This window comes from Ascaphus truei, chromosome 15 (assembly GCF_040206685.1).
Source record: "Ascaphus truei isolate aAscTru1 chromosome 15, aAscTru1.hap1, whole genome shotgun sequence".
NCBI lineage: Eukaryota > Metazoa > Chordata > Amphibia > Anura > Ascaphidae > Ascaphus > Ascaphus truei.
In genome coordinates, this window is record NC_134497.1 from 45,682,495 (window position 1) to 45,703,746 (window position 21,252).

Genomic DNA, 21,252 nt, shown 5'->3' on the forward strand with positions numbered 1-21,252 from the left:
GTCCCAAACACTGAGAGCCTCTAATGCTGTGTGTGTGCGGGACATTGTACTCCCGTCCCAAACACGAGAGTCTCTAATGCTGTGTGTGCGGGACATTGTACTCCCATCCCAAACACCGAGAGCCTCCAATGCTGCGTGTGTGTGGGACATTGTACTCCCGTCCCAAACACCGAGATCCTCTAATGCTGCGTGTGTGTGGGACATTGTACTCTCGCCCTAAACACAGAGATCCTCTAATGCTGCGTGTGTGTGCGGGACATTGTACTCCCGTCCCAAACACCGAGAGCCTCTAATGCTGCGTGTGTGCGGGACATTGTACTCCCGTCCCAAACACCGAGATCCTCTAATGCTGCGTGTGGGACATTGTACTCCCGTCCCAAACACTGAGAGCCTCTAATGCTGCGTGTGTGTGGGACATTGTACTCCCGTCCCAAACACCGAGATCCTCTAATGCTGTGTGTGTGGGACATTGTACTCCCATCCCAAACACAGAGAGCCTCTAATGCTGCGTGTGTGCGGGACATTGTACTCTCGTCCCAAACACCGAGATCCTCTAATGCTGCGTGTGGGACATTGTACTCCCGTCCCAAACACCGAGAGCCTCTAATGCTGCGTGTGTGCGGGACATTGTACTCCCGTCCCAAACACTGAGATCCTCTAATGCTGCGTGTGTGTGGGACATTGTACTCCCGTCCCAAACACCGAGATCCTCTAATGCTGTGTGTGTGGGACATTGTACTCCCATCCCAAACACAGAGAGCCTCTAATGCTGCGTGTGTGCGGGACATTGTACTCTCGTCCCAAACACCGAGATCCTCTAATGCTGCGTGTGGGACATTGTACTCCCGTCCCAAACACCGAGAGCCTCTAATGCTGCGTGTGTGCGGGACATTGTACTCCCGTCCCAAACACCGAGATCCTCTAATGCTGCGTGTGGGACATTGTACTCCCGTCCCAAACACCGAGAGCCTCTAATGCTGCGTGTGTGTGGGACATTGTACTCCCCTCCCAAACACCGAGATCCTCTAATGCTGTGTGTGTGGGACATTGTACTCCCATCCCAAACACAGAAAGCCTCTAATGCTGCATGTGTGCGGGACATTGTACTCTCGTCCCAAACACCGAGATCCTCTAATGCTGCGTGTGGGACATTGTACTCCCGTCCCAAACACCGAGAGCCTCTAATACTGCGTGTGTGCGGGACATTGTACTCTCGTCCCAAACACCGAGATCCTCTAATGCTGCGTGTGTGTGTGACATTGTACTCCCATCCCAAACACCGAGAGCCTCTAATGCTGCGTGTGCGGGACATTGTACTCCCGTCCCAAACACCGAAAGCCTCTAATGCTGTGTGTGGGACATTGTACTCCCATCCCAAACACCGAGAGCCTCTAATGCTGCGTGTGTGCGGGACATTGTACTCCCGTCCCAAACACCGAGAGCCTCTAATGCTGCGTGTGTGCGGGACATTGTACTCCCGTCCCAAACACCGAGAGCCTCTAATGCTGCGTGTGTGCGGGACATTGTACTCCCGTCCCAAACACCGAGAGCCTCTAATGCTGCGTGTGTGCGGGACATTGTACTCCCGTCCCAAACACCGAGAGCCTCTAATGCTGCGTGTGCGGGACATTGTACTCCCGTCCCAAACACCGAGATCCTCTAATGCTGTGTGTGGGACATTGTACTCCCATCCCAAACACCGAGAGCCTCTAATGCTGCGTGTGTGCGGGACATTGTACTCCCGTCCCAAACACGAGAGACTCTAATGCTGCGTGTGGGACATTGTACTCCCGTCCCAAACACCGAGAGCCTCTAATGCTGCGTGTGTGCGGGACATTGTACTCTCGTCCCAAACACCGAGATCCTCTAATGCTGTGTGTGGGACATTGTACTCCCATCCCAAACACCGAGAGCCTCTAATGCTGCGTGTGTGCGGGACATTGTACTCCCGTCCCAAACACCAAGAGCCTCTAATGCTGCGTGTGTGCGGGACATTGTACTCCCGTCCCAAACACCGAGAGCCTCTAATGCTGCGTGCGTGCGGGACATTGTACTCCCGTCCCATACACCGAGAGCCTCTAATGTTGCGTGTGTGCGGGACATTGTACTCCCGTCCCAAACACCGAGAGCCTCTAATGCTGCGTGTGTGCGGGACATTGTACTCCCGTCCCAAACACGAGAGACTCTAATGCTGCGTGTGGGACATTGTACTCCCGTCCCAAACACCGAGATCCTCTAATGCTGCGTGTGTGTGGGACATTGTACTCCCATCCCAAACACAGAGAGCCTCTAATGCTGCGTGTGCGGGACATTGTACTCCCGTCCCAAACACTGAGATCCTCTAATGCTGTGTGTGTGTGGGACATTGTACTCCCGTCCCAAACACCGAAAGCCTCTAATGCTGCGTGTGTGCGGGACATTGTACTCACGTCCCAAACACCGAGATCCTCTAATGCTGTGTGTGGGACATTGTACTCCCATCCCAAACACCGAGAGCCTCTAATGCTGCGTGTGTGCGGGACATTGTACTCCCGTCCCAAACACCGAGAGCCTCTAATGCTGCGTGTGTGCGGGACATTGTACTCCCGTCCCAAACACCGAGAGCCTCTAATGCTGCGTGTGTGCGGGACATTGTACTCCCGTCCCAAACACAGAGAGCCTCTAATGCTGCGTGTGCGGGACATTGTACTCCCGTCCCAAACACCGAGATCCTCTAATGCTGCGTGTGTGCGGGACATTGTACTCTCGTCCCAAACACTGAGAGCCTCTAATGCTGTGTGTGTGCGGGACATTGTACTCCCGTCCCAAACACGAGAGTCTCTAATGCTGTGTGTGCGGGACATTGTACTCCCATCCCAAACACCGAGAGCCTCCAATGCTGCGTGTGTGTGGGACATTGTACTCCCGTCCCAAACACCGAGATCCTCTAATGCTGCGTGTGTGTGGGACATTGTACTCTCGCCCTAAACACAGAGATCCTCTAATGCTGCGTGTGTGTGCGGGACATTGTACTCCCGTCCCAAACACCGAGAGCCTCTAATGCTGCGTGTGTGCGGGACATTGTACTCCCGTCCCAAACACCGAGATCCTCTAATGCTGCGTGTGGGACATTGTACTCCCGTCCCAAACACTGAGAGCCTCTAATGCTGCGTGTGTGTGGGACATTGTACTCCCGTCCCAAACACCGAGATCCTCTAATGCTGTGTGTGTGGGACATTGTACTCCCATCCCAAACACAGAGAGCCTCTAATGCTGCGTGTGTGCGGGACATTGTACTCTCGTCCCAAACACCGAGATCCTCTAATGCTGCGTGTGGGACATTGTACTCCCGTCCCAAACACCGAGAGCCTCTAATGCTGCGTGTGTGCGGGACATTGTACTCCCGTCCCAAACACTGAGATCCTCTAATGCTGCGTGTGTGTGGGACATTGTACTCCCGTCCCAAACACCGAGATCCTCTAATGCTGTGTGTGTGGGACATTGTACTCCCATCCCAAACACAGAGAGCCTCTAATGCTGCGTGTGTGCGGGACATTGTACTCTCGTCCCAAACACCGAGATCCTCTAATGCTGCGTGTGGGACATTGTACTCCCGTCCCAAACACCGAGAGCCTCTAATGCTGCGTGTGTGCGGGACATTGTACTCCCGTCCCAAACACCGAGATCCTCTAATGCTGCGTGTGGGACATTGTACTCCCGTCCCAAACACCGAGAGCCTCTAATGCTGCGTGTGTGTGGGACATTGTACTCCCCTCCCAAACACCGAGATCCTCTAATGCTGTGTGTGTGGGACATTGTACTCCCATCCCAAACACAGAAAGCCTCTAATGCTGCATGTGTGCGGGACATTGTACTCTCGTCCCAAACACCGAGATCCTCTAATGCTGCGTGTGGGACATTGTACTCCCGTCCCAAACACCGAGAGCCTCTAATACTGCGTGTGTGCGGGACATTGTACTCTCGTCCCAAACACCGAGATCCTCTAATGCTGCGTGTGTGTGTGACATTGTACTCCCATCCCAAACACCGAGAGCCTCTAATGCTGCGTGTGCGGGACATTGTACTCCCGTCCCAAACACCGAAAGCCTCTAATGCTGTGTGTGGGACATTGTACTCCCATCCCAAACACCGAGAGCCTCTAATGCTGCGTGTGTGCGGGACATTGTACTCCCGTCCCAAACACCGAGAGCCTCTAATGCTGCGTGTGTGCGGGACATTGTACTCCCGTCCCAAACACCGAGAGCCTCTAATGCTGCGTGTGTGCGGGACATTGTACTCCCGTCCCAAACACCGAGAGCCTCTAATGCTGCGTGTGTGCGGGACATTGTACTCCCGTCCCAAACACCGAGAGCCTCTAATGCTGCGTGTGCGGGACATTGTACTCCCGTCCCAAACACCGAGATCCTCTAATGCTGTGTGTGGGACATTGTACTCCCATCCCAAACACCGAGAGCCTCTAATGCTGCGTGTGTGCGGGACATTGTACTCCCGTCCCAAACACGAGAGACTCTAATGCTGCGTGTGGGACATTGTACTCCCGTCCCAAACACCGAGAGCCTCTAATGCTGCGTGTGTGCGGGACATTGTACTCTCGTCCCAAACACCGAGATCCTCTAATGCTGTGTGTGGGACATTGTACTCCCATCCCAAACACCGAGAGCCTCTAATGCTGCGTGTGTGCGGGACATTGTACTCCCGTCCCAAACACCAAGAGCCTCTAATGCTGCGTGTGTGCGGGACATTGTACTCCCGTCCCAAACACCGAGAGCCTCTAATGCTGCGTGCGTGCGGGACATTGTACTCCCGTCCCATACACCGAGAGCCTCTAATGTTGCGTGTGTGCGGGACATTGTACTCCCGTCCCAAACACCGAGAGCCTCTAATGCTGCGTGTGTGCGGGACATTGTACTCCCGTCCCAAACACGAGAGACTCTAATGCTGCGTGTGGGACATTGTACTCCCGTCCCAAACACCGAGATCCTCTAATGCTGCGTGTGTGTGGGACATTGTACTCCCATCCCAAACACAGAGAGCCTCTAATGCTGCGTGTGCGGGACATTGTACTCCCGTCCCAAACACTGAGATCCTCTAATGCTGTGTGTGTGTGGGACATTGTACTCCCGTCCCAAACACCGAAAGCCTCTAATGCTGCGTGTGTGCGGGACATTGTACTCACGTCCCAAACACCGAGATCCTCTAATGCTGTGTGTGGGACATTGTACTCCCATCCCAAACACCGAGAGCCTCTAATGCTGCGTGTGTGCGGGACATTGTACTCCCGTCCCAAACACCGAGAGCCTCTAATGCTGCGTGTGTGCGGGACATTGTACTCCCGTCCCAAACACCGAGAGCCTCTAATGCTGCGTGTGTGCGGGACATTGTACTCCCGTCCCAAACACCGAGAGCCTCTAATGCTGCGTGTGCGGGACATTGTACTCCCGTCCCAAACACCGAGATCCTCTAATGCTGTGTGTGGGACATTGTACTCCCATCCCAAACACCGAGAGCCTCTAATGCTGCGTGTGTGCGGGACATTGTACTCCCGTCCCAAACACGAGAGACTCTAATGCTGCGTGTGGGACATTGTACTCCCGTCCCAAACACCGAGAGCCTCTAATGCTGCGTGTGTGCGGGACATTGTACTCTCGTCCCAAACACCGAGATCCTCTAATGCTGTGTGTGGGACATTGTACTCCCATCCCAAACACCGAGAGCCTCTAATGCTGCGTGTGTGCGGGACATTGTACTCCCGTCCCAAACACCAAGAGCCTCTAATGCTGCGTGTGTGCGGGACATTGTACTCCCGTCCCAAACACCGAGAGCCTCTAATGCTGCGTGCGTGCGGGACATTGTACTCCCGTCCCATACACCGAGAGCCTCTAATGCTGCGTGTGTGCGGGACATTGTACTCCCGTCCCAAACACAGAGATCCTCTAATGCTGCGTGTGTGTGGGACATTGTACTCCCGTCCCAAACACCGAGAGCCTCTAATGCTGCGTGTGTGTGGGACATTGTACTCCCGTCCCAAACACGGAGAGCCTCTAATGCTGCGTGTGTGCGGGACATTGTACTCCCGTCCCAAACTCCGAGAGCCTCTAATGCTGCGTGTGTGCGGGACATTGTACTCTCGTCCCAAACACAGAGATCCTCTAATGCTGTGTGTGTGTGTGACATTGTACTCTCGTCCCAAACACCGAGAGCCTCTAATGCTGCTTGTGCGGGACATTGTACTCCCGTCCCAAACACGAGATCCTCTAATGCTGCGTGTGTGCGGGACATTGTACTCCCGTCCCAAACACTGAGAGCCTCTAATGCTGCGTGTGTGTGGGACATTGTACTCCCGTCCCAAACACAAGAGCCTCTAATGCTGCGTAATGGGGAAGGGCAGGGTGGCAGACATGTGAATGTGCTCACAAGGTGGGATTGTGATTTGCTGTGCACTGGATGGTGGAGGATCCTTGATCTACCACAACGTAGGCCCACCAAGAACCTCCGGAACCAGGGACATGCGAGGACATTGCAACATACCAGTGAGTTAGTCTGTTTCATGTGTTCCCGGTTTACCATTGGACTATAGGTATGTGATGGGTGATTCCACACGCTACAGTTTCTGGTCTTTATGCATTACCGTCACTTTCATTAAGCGTGAGGTTACCGGACCAGCACGCTACACCGAGTACCTGTCCCTTATATTATGAATTCATTCCCAAGGCTCGCTGCATGAGAGCATCTTTTTACAATGGATTCTGTTTTTGTGTCGGTATATTGGTCCTTCGCACCACGCAACTTCTATATTGTGTTTATTTATGGAAGACTGGACTTTTACGATCAGCCAGAGACACAAACCAGCCGAGCAACTAAACATCAAGAATAAAAAGCCGCCACAAATCCCAGGAGGATACAGAAGGCCGGGACGGTGGCGTCTCCACCAGCAACTTCTCTGTAACAAATGTCCTGCTAGTATTGCTTTGGGAACTGTTAAGCGTCCGTCCCACCACGGTTCCCGATCACCTGGAGGTGGTTGATGTAAAAGAGCAGTCCATAAATACTTATCCAATGTACAGGATGTTCCAACTTTACCGGCAGCTTAAAGCTTTCGCTGCCCAGTGGCCAGTGAAACACTAAAACCTACCCAGATATAACCCCTTAACCTTTACACCGTGGCAGGGGTCAGATGGCACAGTATTTCCACCAGACCTCTGGCACTTCCGGCCGATCCATCAGCACCACCAAGCCCAGGACACGGAAGGGGAGGGAGATCCATTTCCGTTTGAGCAGTCATCTCGATCTCCCTCAAGAACAGGAGGTGGCCAACTCCAGTCCTCAAGGGCCACCCACAGGTCAGGTTTTAAGGCTATCCCTGCTTCAGCACAGGTGGCTGAATCGTTGACTGCGCCACCTGTGCCGAAGCGCAGATATCCTTAACCTACACCTGTTGGTGGCCCTTTGAAGACAGGAGTTAGCCACCCCTGTTCTAGATGAACGAGGGGGCGCCCATGACGTACCTGGTATATCATAAGGGCGTCGGGCGTGCCAAGACTGTTAGGGCACTGCAAGGGTTAAACATATTGCTGTTATTTGTACAGTTTGGTCCTAAATAGGGACTGTCCCTTTATAAATAAGTATACAGCAATGTTGTGATGTTTGAACAGAAGTGTAGGTTTTCCCATGTGGGCGCCCCAAGACGTACCCGGAACGTCATGAGGACCGGAACGTTCAGAGGCCATATGAGGCACAGGGCACCCTCTCGTTTTTCTACAGGGTGATTGGGATGACATGGGGAAGGCCTGCCCGTAACGACCAAGTGATCACATGGTTGAGACCCGGTGGCACTCAGATGTCCACATGGAGACCTCTGCCATTTATTTTCACTTGGTAACCCCCACCAGGCAACCCAGAGCTAGTTCCCATGCGGACTTCAGAGAGACTTATCAGAGAACCGGTCTTCTACTCTTCCCTTATCAGGCTATTTGATGTCGCGCAGAGGGAGAGGGGCGAAGCAGCCATGTTTTCAACTATTTTATAGCAAATAAAAATATGACTTGTGAGCGCACTTTCTAGTCTCAGACAGGTCTGACACTCTACCCTTCCCCATTATCTCTTAGCCTGCAATGCTTCTACTGCAGCCAGGGATTCTGGGTAATGACATGCAAATTAGCACACTGTCACCCGTTTATAGGCTATTTTATAGGAATCCAACCGTTTGGAAATCAGTGAACGGAGAAAAAAAAACTAGAGGTGGAAACAGACCCCCTCGTGTACAATAGTAAGCAAATAAAAATTCCACTTGTGAGCCCATTCCCATCTCAGACAGGCCTGCAACCCCCGCCTTTCCCCATTATCTCTTAGCATGCCGTGCTTGCGATGCAGCCAGGGATTCTGGGTAATGACCTGCAAACGAGTGCAATATTAAGAAATGTAAAATGCCCCGCGTGCAGGTGGAACTGCACCTTTAAACGTAGCTCTGCAAGGCTCGGAGATCCTGGCAGCCAAAGGGTGCTCGGTATTCAGAGCTCTGGTATTCCGACCAGGACTCCGTTAAACAAGCCGAGGTAACACCGGGGTTTGGAAGGGGGCCTTCGTGAAATAAATTGCCAGCTCATATAATGCAGTGTATTTATACGGTCGGTGTGCTTAATGGCGCCAAGTCGAGTGCCGCGTGACAGATCAGTGTCGCCCTGCCGTTTCCCAGAACCCCCTGCCCGCCTCATCCGGAGATTGGCGTCTCGCAGCGATGAGAAGAGAATTTAAAAAATGTTTGGGGTGTAACTGAAACTGGAGAATGTAGATATTATTCTGGATATTTCTGCAGGTCTAATAGAAGTGCGGATATCCCATAAAGGAACTCTGATGATGTTCAAACAATTTGCTCTTTTTTGATGCAAAACAATATTCTTTTTTGAGACTACTGGTGTACGGAGATACTCTGCATCATTATACCATGGTGGATTAGGTTGAAAAACGACAGATGTTCACGGAGTTCAACCTCTGTCAATTTCTAATTGGTTGAGATATTCATCTTGGATTTGTAGTTCTCTTGGTCCAGAAGGCGTCAGATAAAAAACCCCAGTGAAACATTTGCCAATTATGTCTCATAAGGAGAAATAAACTTCTCCCTGACCTCAGTAATGGCACCCAGATCCCTCCCTGGATTAACGCTCTTCCTATGTTTAACTTGCTCAGCCAATCCCTGTACAGGCGGTGCCCGGTTATCCACCCCGCAATCCTCCGTCGGATCGCGGATCCAATGTTAATCCGCGGCGGTGAGCGTCAGATAATCCGTTCAGCGGAATGCATTATCTGGCATCGGATAATCCGTTCGCCCGGATAACGGACCGTCGGATAGCGATGACCACCAGAACTTTGTACATAGATCAGTAACCTTTTCCTAAATATATCTACTGTATCTGCCATCAGCCTCCGTGGGTAGGAAATCCCACACTGTAACTGCCCTGACAGTAAAGACACCTTCCCTTTGCTGCCCGGGAAATCTCCTTTCCTCCAAACCCAAGGGACGACTCTGGTACTCCGACTGCCCTTGGGATGCGCAGTTCCTGGTACCAACCTTGCATACAGCTGCAAATACTCATCATACTGTCTCTTAAAGGAGCAATACAAGCGCTTTTTTGTTTTAACATTTCTTTTTTAGTTACACAGGATTGAAGCAGGGGTCCTCCGGAACGGAACCCCCTTAATGTCAGCCCCGGGAACCCCCTGCTTCCGGAGATACTTCCGTATGGGGTGCCGGGTAGCTGCTCTGACTGAGCCAGCTGGGGTTTCAAGTTTAAGCTCCCACATCACCCGAGTCGATAGGAAGCAGAACCGGATGACGTCACAGCTTCCTATTGGCCGGCAGGGTGCGGGAGCTTTGAAACGCCACCATGATGTGAACCCTGGGAGCGGAGCAGCTACCGGCGTCCCCTATGGAGGCAAGTATCTCCGGAAGCAGGGGGTCATCGGAGCTGAAATTAATGGGGTTCAGTTCCCGAGACCCCTTTGGTTCAATTCTGTGGGGGGAGGGCGCTTGGATTGCCACCGTAAGACACATCTTGTCTACTACAATCTGAACCGGGATAGCCTTTCCAGGTAAGCGAGACCCGTGTCCTGTTCATCATAAGAGAGGCAAATGTCAACTTACATCAACTCCCCCAAACAAGTCAAAGGTGTAGGTGTTGGGGAAGGTGCAGTCCGGGGTGGCCTTCTTCTCTTCCGCCACAATCGCCATGGCTTCCATCGACAAGAGAGGAGATATCTCCTGAAACAGGAGAAATGGAGAAACAGATCAATTGCCAGCTCTCAGGGGGGCGGGTTTCCTCTGCTCTTTGGAATTTGAAAAAAGTTATTTCCTTGCATGTGTTTTAGATGGAAGAACCATTGCCTTAGGACACAATATTTATACCCCCTAGGTTTGAACCAGGGGGTCTCCGGAGGTAAACCGCATTCATTTCAGCTCCGGGAACCCCTGCTTTCAGAGATACTTACATCTGTAGGGGATGTCTGCATCTCTTGTTTAAAGGTCCCGTGGGCCAATAGGAAACCACAAGGGTTGCCATCATGGCTTCTTATTGGCCCACGGGACCTTTAAATAGACATTTTCTGTGCCCAGCCTGTGCGGCTACCGGCATCACCTTCCGAGTATCTCGGGAAGCAGGGGGTCCCCAAAGCGGAAATCAATGCGGTTCAACTCCGGAGACCCCCGGCTTCCAACCTAATCAAATAAATAACAAATAATCATCAAGCGGCAAGGCCACCAAGCACGAAAGGTTTCTAAATGGTGGTCCAGAAAGATTGAGTCGCCCCTCCCTAAACACACACACATACACACACACACACACACACACGGGGAGTGGGTACACCTGCATCAAATAAATCTATGTATGATCGAGACAAGCTGCACAGAGGAATTCGCCTGAAGATTTCTAGAAAGACGTCAATTGCCAGCTCTCAGAGCGGCGGTCTCCTTTTTTATTAGATACCAACATTTAGATTGTAAGCTCTTTGGAACTAGGTCAACCATAAAAAAAAAAAGAAAACCCAATGATTGGCCCGGGCCGACGTTACCAGGTGTCTTACCTTGAGGATGACTTGGCACTGGGAGAAGTCGCTGTTGAGGTGGCTGTACTCGTAGAGTTCGTGAAGGAGTCGGGGGATCCCATTCCATTTGGCCGGTTTATCCCGCTCTTCCAGCAGAGCCTCTGGCATCTAAACGAAGGACAAGGAAACGCTCTAGACGGAGACCCGCTCACCACAGCAAAAACATGTCAGCCGCTCTGCAGCGGTAACACAAAGACCGTTTTATATATAGGAAGGGGAAGAAGTGCCCATGCGGAAGTGCGAGAGAAAACCACGGGCTGAGCGGTGGTCAGAGAGTGGTGGTATGAAGGACTATGCCACCCCAATATGGCTCTTATTCTGTTTAACCCTTTGGGTGCCTCATGCTGTAAGCCCTACGTCTGGGGTCTAGCAGCCCCGGGGGCCCCGCAATGTAGCCCCAACGTCATGGGGTCTGGTAGCCCCGAGGGCCCCTTATAATGCAGCCCCGTCAAGGGGTCTGGTAGCCCCGAGGGCCCCTTATAATGCAGCCCCGTCAAGGGTTCTGGTAGTCCTTGCTCAGCTCGCATAGATAAAGAAGAGGTGTAGTAAAAAGTACCAACATGGTGCAAAACGAGAATAAACTAGTTGCAAGACAGGAAAGAACTGTGCGCTGCACTCAACTGACTAAATAAACCAAGAAAATATAGTAATCACTAAATATAAACTAAATATTAGGTATTTGTGTAAAATACATGTCACACTAGAAAAGTCAGTAAATTGTAGTTATACACACACACACACACACACACACACACACACACAGAGCTGCTGATGTCCTGATTGGACACACCGGTACTGGGAGGGTTACGCCAATAGCAAACCCTGCAAGAGTAGAACAAATAAGATGGTATTAACAGGTATAAAGATCTAGCTAGTGGTACCTGAATATCAGAGTACACGAGGCGGTAACGGTAATAAGCAGACAAGGTACACTAGCTAGTGGTACCTGAATATCAGAGTACACGAGGAGGTAACGGTAATAAGCAGACAAGGTACACTAGCTAGTGGTACCTGAATATCAGAGTACACGAGGAGGTAACGGTAATAAGCAGACAAGGTACACTAGCTTGAAAGTGATAGTCCTGTGTAGGTAAAATGTATGTGAATCATAGCAACGTATTAGTAGAGAACCGTTTCCTCCCGAGACCCCGAGCGGATCATGGGCAGGAGGAGAGAGATCCCTCAATTGTATTGTATTGTATGTCTTTATTTATATAGCGCCATAAATGTACATAGCGCTTCACAGTAGTAATACATGTTGTAATCATATAAATAACAGATAATATAAATAACAGATCATGGGAATAAGTGCTTCAGACATAAAAGTAACATTAAGGAAGAGGAGTCCCTGCCCCGAGGAGCTTACAATCTAATTGGTAGGTAGGGAGAACGTACAGAGACAGTAGGAGGGAATTCTAGTAAGTGCGTCTGCAGGGGGCCAAGCTTTATGTATCATGTGTTCAGAATATCCACAGTCAAATGCCTCTTTAAGCAAGTGTGTCTTAAGGTGAGTCTTAAAGGTGGATAGAGTGGGTGCTAGTCGGGTACTGAGGGGAAGGGCATTCCAGAGGTGTGGGGCAGTCAGTGAAAAAGGTTTAAGGCGGGAGAGGGCTTTAGATACAAAGGGGGTAGAAAGAAGACATCCTTGAGCAGAACGCAAGAGTCGGGATGGTGCATAGCGAGAAATTAGGGCTGAGATGTAAGGAGGAGCAGAGGAGTGTAAAGCTTTAAAAGTGAGAAGATGGAGTGTGAGATGCGGGATTTGATCGGAAGCCAGGAGAGGGATTTCAGGAGGGGAGATGCGGATACAGATTTAGGAAAGAGTAGAGTGATTCTGGCGAGTAACAGAGGAAAGGGCGTATCTTTGTGATATTGTGGAGGAAAAAGCGACAAGTTTTAGAAACATTTTGAATGTGAGAGGAGAATGTGAGGAGAAATCGAGTGTGACCCCTAGACAGCGTGCTTGGGCTACTGGGTGAACGATCGTATTTCCAACAGTAATGTGGAAAGAGGTAGTAGGGCCAGGTTTGGGAGGAAGTATAAGGAGCTCTGTTTTTGCCATGTTAAGTTTCAGTCGGCGGATGGTCATCCAAGATGATATTCCAGAGAGACATTCAGAAACTTTTGTCTGTATAGCAGGTGTAAGGTCAGGGGTTGAAAGGTAAATTTGTGTGTCGTCAGCATAGAAGTGATATTTAAACCCAAAAGATGTGATTAGGTCACCTAGAGAGAGTGTGTACAGAGAAAAGAGAAGTGGTCCCAGGACAGAGCCCTGGGGTACCCCCACAGAGAGATCAATAGAGGAGGTGTTAGCAAAAGAGATACTGAAAGTACGATGGGAGAGGTAGGAGGAGATCCAGGATAGAGCTTTGTTCCGAATACCAAGAGTATGGAGATAGCAGAAAAAGAGTCAAGAAAGACAGGAGGAGAGTTAGGAAGAGGTGTGGGATGGGAGGAGGCAACAGAGGGGATGTTCTGATGTATGGATTCCACCTTTTCCTTAAAAAAGTCAGCAAAGTCCTGAGGTGAGATGGAGGAAGAAGAGGAGGCAGCCGAGGGTGGTCTGAGTAGAGAGTCAAAGACAGAAAAGAGTCGGAGAGACATTTTCCCGCAAAACGAGACAATAACGGACTTTATTTGCAGTGCTTGGATTTTCTACAAGGGCCGCTGAACACAAACAACTAGCCCCATTAGCCACAGCACAGGCCGGCTACATGCGCACATCACCAATTGGTGCTGCCCGGTGACTGGCGCCCCAGGGGTCTCACGGGGACACCATCTGTACAATTGCGCAAGAGCTGGGAAGAGGTGATTGCTGGACAAACAGTTAAAGGCCGGTAACCTTTAACCCCGCTAGACCAAGGCGAGAGTCTGCTTCTCTCTCACTCCTCCGCTATAAATGAAAGGTTAACCGCAAACGCATGTGCGTGGCGAGTTGTCTGATTTATACTGCACGGTTACAACCAGATAGTATTGGGGAGGCGGACATTGGCCCTTGAGATAGATAGATAGATACAAAGATATACACAGGGTGAGTGCCCGCTGGCGAGTGCTTACCAGCGGCGTGGTGCAGCGTCTCCCGGCATTCTTCTGCAAGTCCTGTGTCTACTCCTCCAACTCCCGTCAAAATGGCTGCTGACAACGGGACGTCGAGTTGCCATAGCAACGTAACGCCGCATTACGTCACGTAGCGTCCCATTGCCATGACAACGCGGTAAAGCCATTTTGAAGGGAGTTGGAGGGGGAGACACAGGACTTGCAGCAGAATGCCGGGAGACGCTGCTTCACGCCGCCGCCTCCACCGCCGGTAAGCACTCGCCAGCGGGAGGGGGGTAAAAAAAATTCTAGGGGGAGGGGAGTGCATTTTTTTCCCCCCGAGCGAGCGACATTTTATAAAATTTCTCGAGACCTGAATATATACACACAGACACCCACAGACACCCACAGAAACCCACACAGACACACACACAGACACACACACAGACACACACACAGACACACACACAGACACACACAGACACACACAGACACACACAGACACACACAGACACACACAGACACACACACACAGACAGACACACACAGACACACACACACACAGACACACACAGACACACACAATAACTTCCAAGCCTAGGATAACACTACTATTTATTTACACAATTTGGAATTTGAAAAAATGACTTCCTTTCCTGTGTTTAGCTTGAAGAACTTTTGTCTTTAAACACAATGTTTATACTCCTAGGTTAGAGGGGGGGAGGGGAGAAGGGTATTTAGCAGTGGCTATAACGCAATGGACCACATCAAAATATTTTGAGGGAACTTTCCACGGTGCCTCAAGAGTGCTCGTGTATCCTGCCCGTGCTCCCGTATGTATTTGACCCATGTATCCTGCCCGTGCTCCCGTATGGATGTGACCCGTGTATTCTGCCCACGCTCACGTATGGATGTGACCCGTGTATTCTGCCCGTGCTCCTGTATGGCTGTGACCCGTGTATCCTGCCCGCGCTCACGTATGGATGTGACCCGTGTATTCTGCCCGTGCTCCTGTATGGCTGTGACCCGTGTGTTCTGCCCGTGCTCCCGTATGTATTTGACCCATGTATCCTGCCCGTGCTCCCGTATGGATGTGACCCGTGTATTCTGCCCACGCTCACGTATGGATGTGACCCGTGTATTCTGCCCGTGCTCCTGTATGGCTGTGACCCGTGTATCCTGCCCGCGCTCACGTATGGATGTGACCCGTGTATTCTGCCCGTGCTCCTGTATGGCTGTGACCCGTGTGTTCTGCCCGTGCTCCCGTATGGATGTGACCCGTGTATTCTGCCCGTGCTCCCGTATGGATGTGACCCGTGTATTCTGCCCGTGCTCCCGTATGGATGTGACCCGTGTATTCTGCCCGTGCTCCCGTATGGATGTGACCCGTGTATTCTGCCCGTGCTCCCGTATGGATGTGACCCGTGTATTCTGCCCGTGCTCCCGTATGGATGTGACCCGTGTATTCTGCCCGTGCTCACGTATGGATGTGACCCGTGTATTCTGCCCGTGCTCCCGTATGGATGTGACCCGTGTATTCTGCCCGTGCTCCCGTATGGATGTGACCCGTGTATTCTGCCCGTGCTCCCGTATGGATGTGACCCGTGTATCCTGCCCGTGCTCCCGTATGGATGTGACCCGTGTATTCTGCCCGTGCTCCCGTATGGATGTGACCCGTGTATTCTGCCCGTGCTCCCGTATGAATGTGACCCGTGTATCCTGCCCGTGCTCCCGTATGGATGTGACCCGTGTATTCTGCCCGTGCTCCCGTATGGATGTGACCCGTGTATCCTGCCCGTGCTCCCGTATGGATGTGACCCGTGTATTCTGCCCGTGCTTCCGTATGGATGTGACCCGTGTATTCTGCCCGTGCTCCCGTATGGATGTGACCCGTGTATTCTGCCCGTGCTCCCGTATGGATGTGACCCGTGTATTCTGCCCGTGCTCCCGTATGGATGTGACCCGTGTATTCTGCCCGTGCTCCCGTATGGATGTGACCCGTGTATTCTGCCCGTGCTCCCGTATGGATGTGACCCGTGTATTCTGCCCGTGCTCCCGTATGGATGTGACCCGTGTATTCTACCCGTGCTCCCGTATGGATGTGACCCGTGTATCCTGCCCGTGCTCCCGTATGGATGTGACCCGTGTATCCTGCCCGTGCTCCCGTATGGATGTGACCCGTGTATTCTGCCCGTGCTCCCGTATGGATGTGACCCGTGTATTCTGCCCGTGCTCCCGTATGGATGTGACCCGTGTATTCTGCCCGTGCTCCCGTATGGATGTGACCCGTGTATTCTGCCCGTGCTCCCGTATGGATGTGACCCGTGTATTCTGCCCGTGCTCCCGTATGGATGTGACCCGTGTATTCTGCCCGTGCTCCCGTATGGATGTGACCCGTGTATTCTGCCCGTGCTCCCGTATGGATGTGACCCGTGTATTCTGCCCGTGCTCCCGTATGGATGTGACCCGTGTATTCTGCCCGTGCTCCCGTATGGATGTGACCCGTGTATTCTGCCCGTGCTCACGTATGGATGTGACCCGTGTATTCTGCCCGTGCTCACGTATGGATGTGACCCGTGTATTCTGCCCGTGCTCACGTATGGATGTGACCCGTGTATTCTGCCCGTGCTCCCGTATGGATGTGACCCGTGTATTCTGTCCGTGCTCCCGTATGGATGTGACCCGTGTATTCTGCCCGTGCGCCCGTATGGATGTGACCCGTGTATTCTGCCCGTGCTCCCGTATGGATGTGACCCGTGTATTCTGCCCGTGCTCCCGTATGGATGTGACCCGTGTATTCTGCCCGTGCTCCCGTATGGATGTGACCCGTGTATTCTGCCCGTGCTCCCGTATGGATGTGACCCGTGTATTCTGCCCGTGCTCCCGTATGGGTGTGACCCGTGTATTCTGCCCGTGCTCCCGTATGGATGTGACCCGTGTATCCTGCCCGTGCTCCCGTATGGATGTGACCCGTGTATTCTGCCCGTGCTCCCGTATGGATGTGACCCGTGTATTCTGTCCGTGCTCCCGTATGGATGTGACCCGTGTATTCTGCCCGTGCGCCCGTATGGATGTGACCCGTGTATTCTGCCCGTGCTCCCGTATGGATGTGACCCGTGTATTCTGCCCGTGCTCCCGTATGGATGTGACCCGTGTATTCTGTCCGTGCTCCCGTATGGATGTGAGCCCGTGTATCCTGCCCGTGCTCACGTATGGATGTGACCCGTGTATTCTGCCCGTGCTCCCGTATGGATGTGACCCGTGTATCCTGCCCGTGCTCCCGTATGGATGTGACCCGTGTATTCTGCCCGTGCTCCCGTATGGATGTGACCCGTGTATTCTGTCCGTGCTCCCGTATGGATGTGACCCGTGTATCCTGCCCGTGCTCCCGTATGGATGTGACCCGTGTATCCTGCCCGTGCTCCCGTATGGATGTGACCCGTGTATTCTGCCCGTGCTCCCGTATGGATGTGACCCGTGTATTCTGCCCGTGCTCCCGTATGGATGTGACCCGTGTATCCTGCCCGTGCTCCCGTATGGATGTGACCCGTGTATCCTGCCCGTGCTCCCGTATGGATGTGACCCGTGTATTCTGCCCGTGCTCCCGTATGGATGTGACCCGTGTATTCTGCCCGTGCTCCCGTACGGATGTGACCCGTGTATCCTGCCCGTGCTCCCGTATGGATGTGACCCGTGTATTCTGCCCGTGCTCCCGTATGGATGTGACCCGTGTATTCTGCCCGTGCTCCCGTATGGATGTGACCCGTGTATCCTGCCCGTGCTCCCGTATGGATGTGACCCGTGTATTCTGCCCGTGCTCCCGTATGGATGTGACCCGTGTATTCTGCCCGTGCTCCCGTATGGATGTGACCCGTGTATTCTGCCCGTGCTCCCGTGTGGATGTGACCCGTGTATTCTGCCCGTGCTCCCGTATGGATGTGACCCGTGTATCCTGCCCGTGCTCCCGTATGGATGTGACCCGTGTATTCTGCCCGTGCTCCCGTATGGATGTGACCCGTGTATTCTGCCCGTGCTCCCGTATGGATGTGACCCGTGTATTCTGCCCGTGCTCCCGTATGGGTGTGACCCGTGTATTCTGCCCGTGTGCCCGTATGGATGTGACCCGTGTATTCTGCCCGTGCTCCCGTATGGGTGTGACCCGTGTATTCTGCCCGTGCTCCCGTATGGATGTGACCCGTGTATCCTGCCCGTGCTCCCGTATGGATGTGACCCGTGTATCCTGCCCGTGCTCCCGTATGGATGTGACCCGTGTATTCTGCCCGTGCTCCCGTATGGATGTGACCCGTGTATTCTGCCCGTGCTCCTGTATGGATGTGACCCGTGTATTCTGCCCGTGCTCCCGTATGAATGTGACCCGTGTATTCTGCCCGTGCTCCTGTACGGATGTGACCCGTGTATTCTGCCCGTGCTCCCGTATGGATGTGACCCGTGTGTTCTGCCCGTGCTCACGTATGGATGTGACCCGTGTGTTCTGCCCGTGCTCCCGTATGGATGTGACCCGTGTATCCTGCCCGTGCTCCCGTATGGATGTGACCCGTGTATTCTGCCCGTGCTCCCGTATGAATGTGACCCGTGTATCCTGCCCGTGCTCCCGTATGGATGTGACCCGTGTATTCTGCACGTTTGTGTGTGTATATCTCGTGTGTCAGTCTGTCTACGTGTGTGTGTGTGTCTCGTGTGTCAGTCTGTCTACGTTTGTGTGTGTGTGAGAGAGAGTATGTATACGGGTGTGTGTTTGAGAGTATGTACACGTGTGTGTGAGTATGTATACGTGTGTGTGAGAGAGTATGTATACGTGTGTGTGAGAGAGTATGTATACGTGTGTGTGAGAGAGTATGTATACGTGTGTGTGAGAGAGTATGTATACGTGTGTGTGAGAGAGTATGTATACGTGTGTGTGTGTGTGTGTGTGTGTGTGTGTGTGTGTGTGTGTGTGTGTGTGTGTGTGTGTGTGTGTGTGTGTGTGTGTGTGTGTATGTATACGTGTGTGTGTGTGTGTGTGTGTGTGTGTGTGTGTGTGTGTGTGTGTGTGTGTGTGTGTGTACGTGTGTGTGAGTGTATGTATACGTGTGTGTGAGTGTATGTATACGTGTGAGTGAGTGTATGTATATGTGAGTGTGAGTGTATGTATGTGAGTGTGAGTGTATGTATGTGAGTGTGAGTGTATGTATACATGAGTGTGTGTATACGTGAGTGTGAGTGTGTGTATACATGAGTGTGAGTGTATGTATATGTGAGTGTGAGTTTATGTATAAGTGAGTGTGAGTTTATGTATACATGAGTGCGAGTGTATATTTGTGTGCGAGTGTATATTTGTGTGTGTGTGTCAGTATGTCTGTCTATGTGTGTGTGTGTGTGTATCTCGTGTGTCAGTCTGTCTACGTTTGTGTGTGTGTGTATCTCGTGTGTCAGTCTGTCTACGTGTGTGTGTATCTCGTGTGTCAGTCTGTCTACGTTTGTGTGTGTGTGTGTATCTCGTGTGTCAGTCTGTCTACGTTTGTGTGTGTGTGTATCTCGTGTGTCAGTCTGTCTACGTTTGTGTGTGTGTATCTCGTGTGTCAGTCTGTCTACGTTTGTGTGTGTGTATCTCGTGTGTCAGTCTGTCTACGTTTGTGTGTGTGTATCTCGTGTGTCAGTCTGTCTACGTTTGTGTGTGTGTATCTCGTGTGTCAGTCTGTCTACGTTTGTGTATGTGTGTGTATCTCGTGTGTCAGTCTGTCTACGTTTGTGTGTGTGTGTATCTCGTGTGTCAGTCTGTCTACGTTTGTGTGTGTATCTCGTGTGTCAGTCTGTCTACGTTTGTGTGTGTGTGTGTATCTCGTGTGTCAGTCTGTCTACGTTTGTGTGTGTGTGTATCTCGTGTGTCAGTCTGTCTACGTTTGTGTGTGTGTCTATCTCGTGTGTCAGTCTGTCTACGTTTGTGTGTGTGTGTGTATCTCGTGTGTCAGTCTGTCTACGTTGTGTGTGTGTGTGTGTATCTCGTGTGTCAGTCTGTCTACGTTTGTGTGTGTGTGTGTATCTCGTGTGTCAGTCTGTCTACGTTTGTGTGTGTGTGTATCTCGTGTGTCAGTCTGTCTACGTTTGTGTGTGTGTGTGAATCTCGTGTGTCAGTCTGTCTACGTTTGTGTGTGTGTGTGAATCTCGTGTGTCAGTCTGTCTACGTTTGTGTGTGTGTGTGTATCTCGTGTGTCAGTCTGTCTACGTTTGTGTGTGTGCATCTCGTGTGTCAGTCTGTCTACGTTTGTGTGTGTGTGTATCTCGTGTGTCAGTCTGTCTACGTTTGTGTGTGTGTGTGTATCTCGTGTGTCAGTCTGTCTACGTTGTGTCTGTGTGTGTGTGTGTTTGTCTCGTGTGTCAGTCTGTCTACGTTGTGTGTGTGTGTATCTCGTGTGTCAGTCTGTCTACGTTTGTGTGTGTGTATCTCGTGTGTCAGTCTGTCTACGTTTGTGTGTGTGTATCTCGTGTGTCAGTCTGTCTACGTTTGTGTGTGTGTATCTCGTGTGTCAGTCTGTCTACGTTTGTGTGTGTGTATCTCGTGTGTCAGTCTGTCTACGTTTGTGTGTGTGTATCTCGTGTGTCAGTCTGTCTACGTTTGTGTGTGTGTGTGTATCTCGTGTGTCAGTCTGTCTACGTTTGTGTGTGTGTGTATCTCGTGTGTCAGTCTGTCTACGTTTGTGTGTGTGTATCTCGTGTGTCAGTCTGTCTACGTTTGTGTCGTGTGTGTGTATCTCGTGTGTCAGTCTGTCTACGTTTGTGTGTGTGTGTATCTCGTGTGTCAGTCTGTCTACGTTTGTGTGTGTGTGTGTATCTCGTGTGTCAGTCTGTCTACGTTTGTGTGTGTGTGTGTATCTCGTGTGTCAGTCTGTCTACGTTTGTGTGTGTGTGTGTATCTCGTGTGTCAGTCTGTCTACGTTTGTGTGTGTGTGTATCTCGTGTGTCAGTCTGTCTACGTTTGTGTGTGTGTGTATCTCGTGTGTCAGTCTGTCTACGTTTGTGTGTGTGTGTGAATCTCGTGTGTCAGTCTGTCTACGTTTGTGTGTGTGTGTATCTCGTGTGTCAGTCTGTCTACGTTTGTGTGTGTGTGTGTCGTGTGTCATCTCG

General features: G+C 51.7%; 2 protein-coding genes across 4 annotated transcripts in view; both read right to left on the reverse strand.

Moving 5' to 3' along the window:
- Positions 1-11,227, reverse strand: part of TRPC4AP (transient receptor potential cation channel subfamily C member 4 associated protein) — a 66,903-nt gene extending 55,676 nt beyond the window's left edge. For all 3 annotated transcript variants that reach the window (XM_075572484.1, XM_075572483.1, XM_075572482.1), the window contains exons 1-2: positions 11,074-11,227; positions 10,139-10,255 (exon numbers count right to left, since the gene is read on the reverse strand). In XM_075572484.1, the coding sequence (XP_075428599.1) occupies positions 10,139-10,255; positions 11,074-11,202 (246 nt within the window). In that variant the 5' untranslated portion in view covers positions 11,203-11,227. The remainder of the gene's footprint in view (positions 1-10,138; positions 10,256-11,073) is intronic.
- Positions 1-21,252, reverse strand: part of LOC142466893 (uncharacterized) — a 659,285-nt gene that overhangs the window by 322,015 nt on the left and 316,018 nt on the right.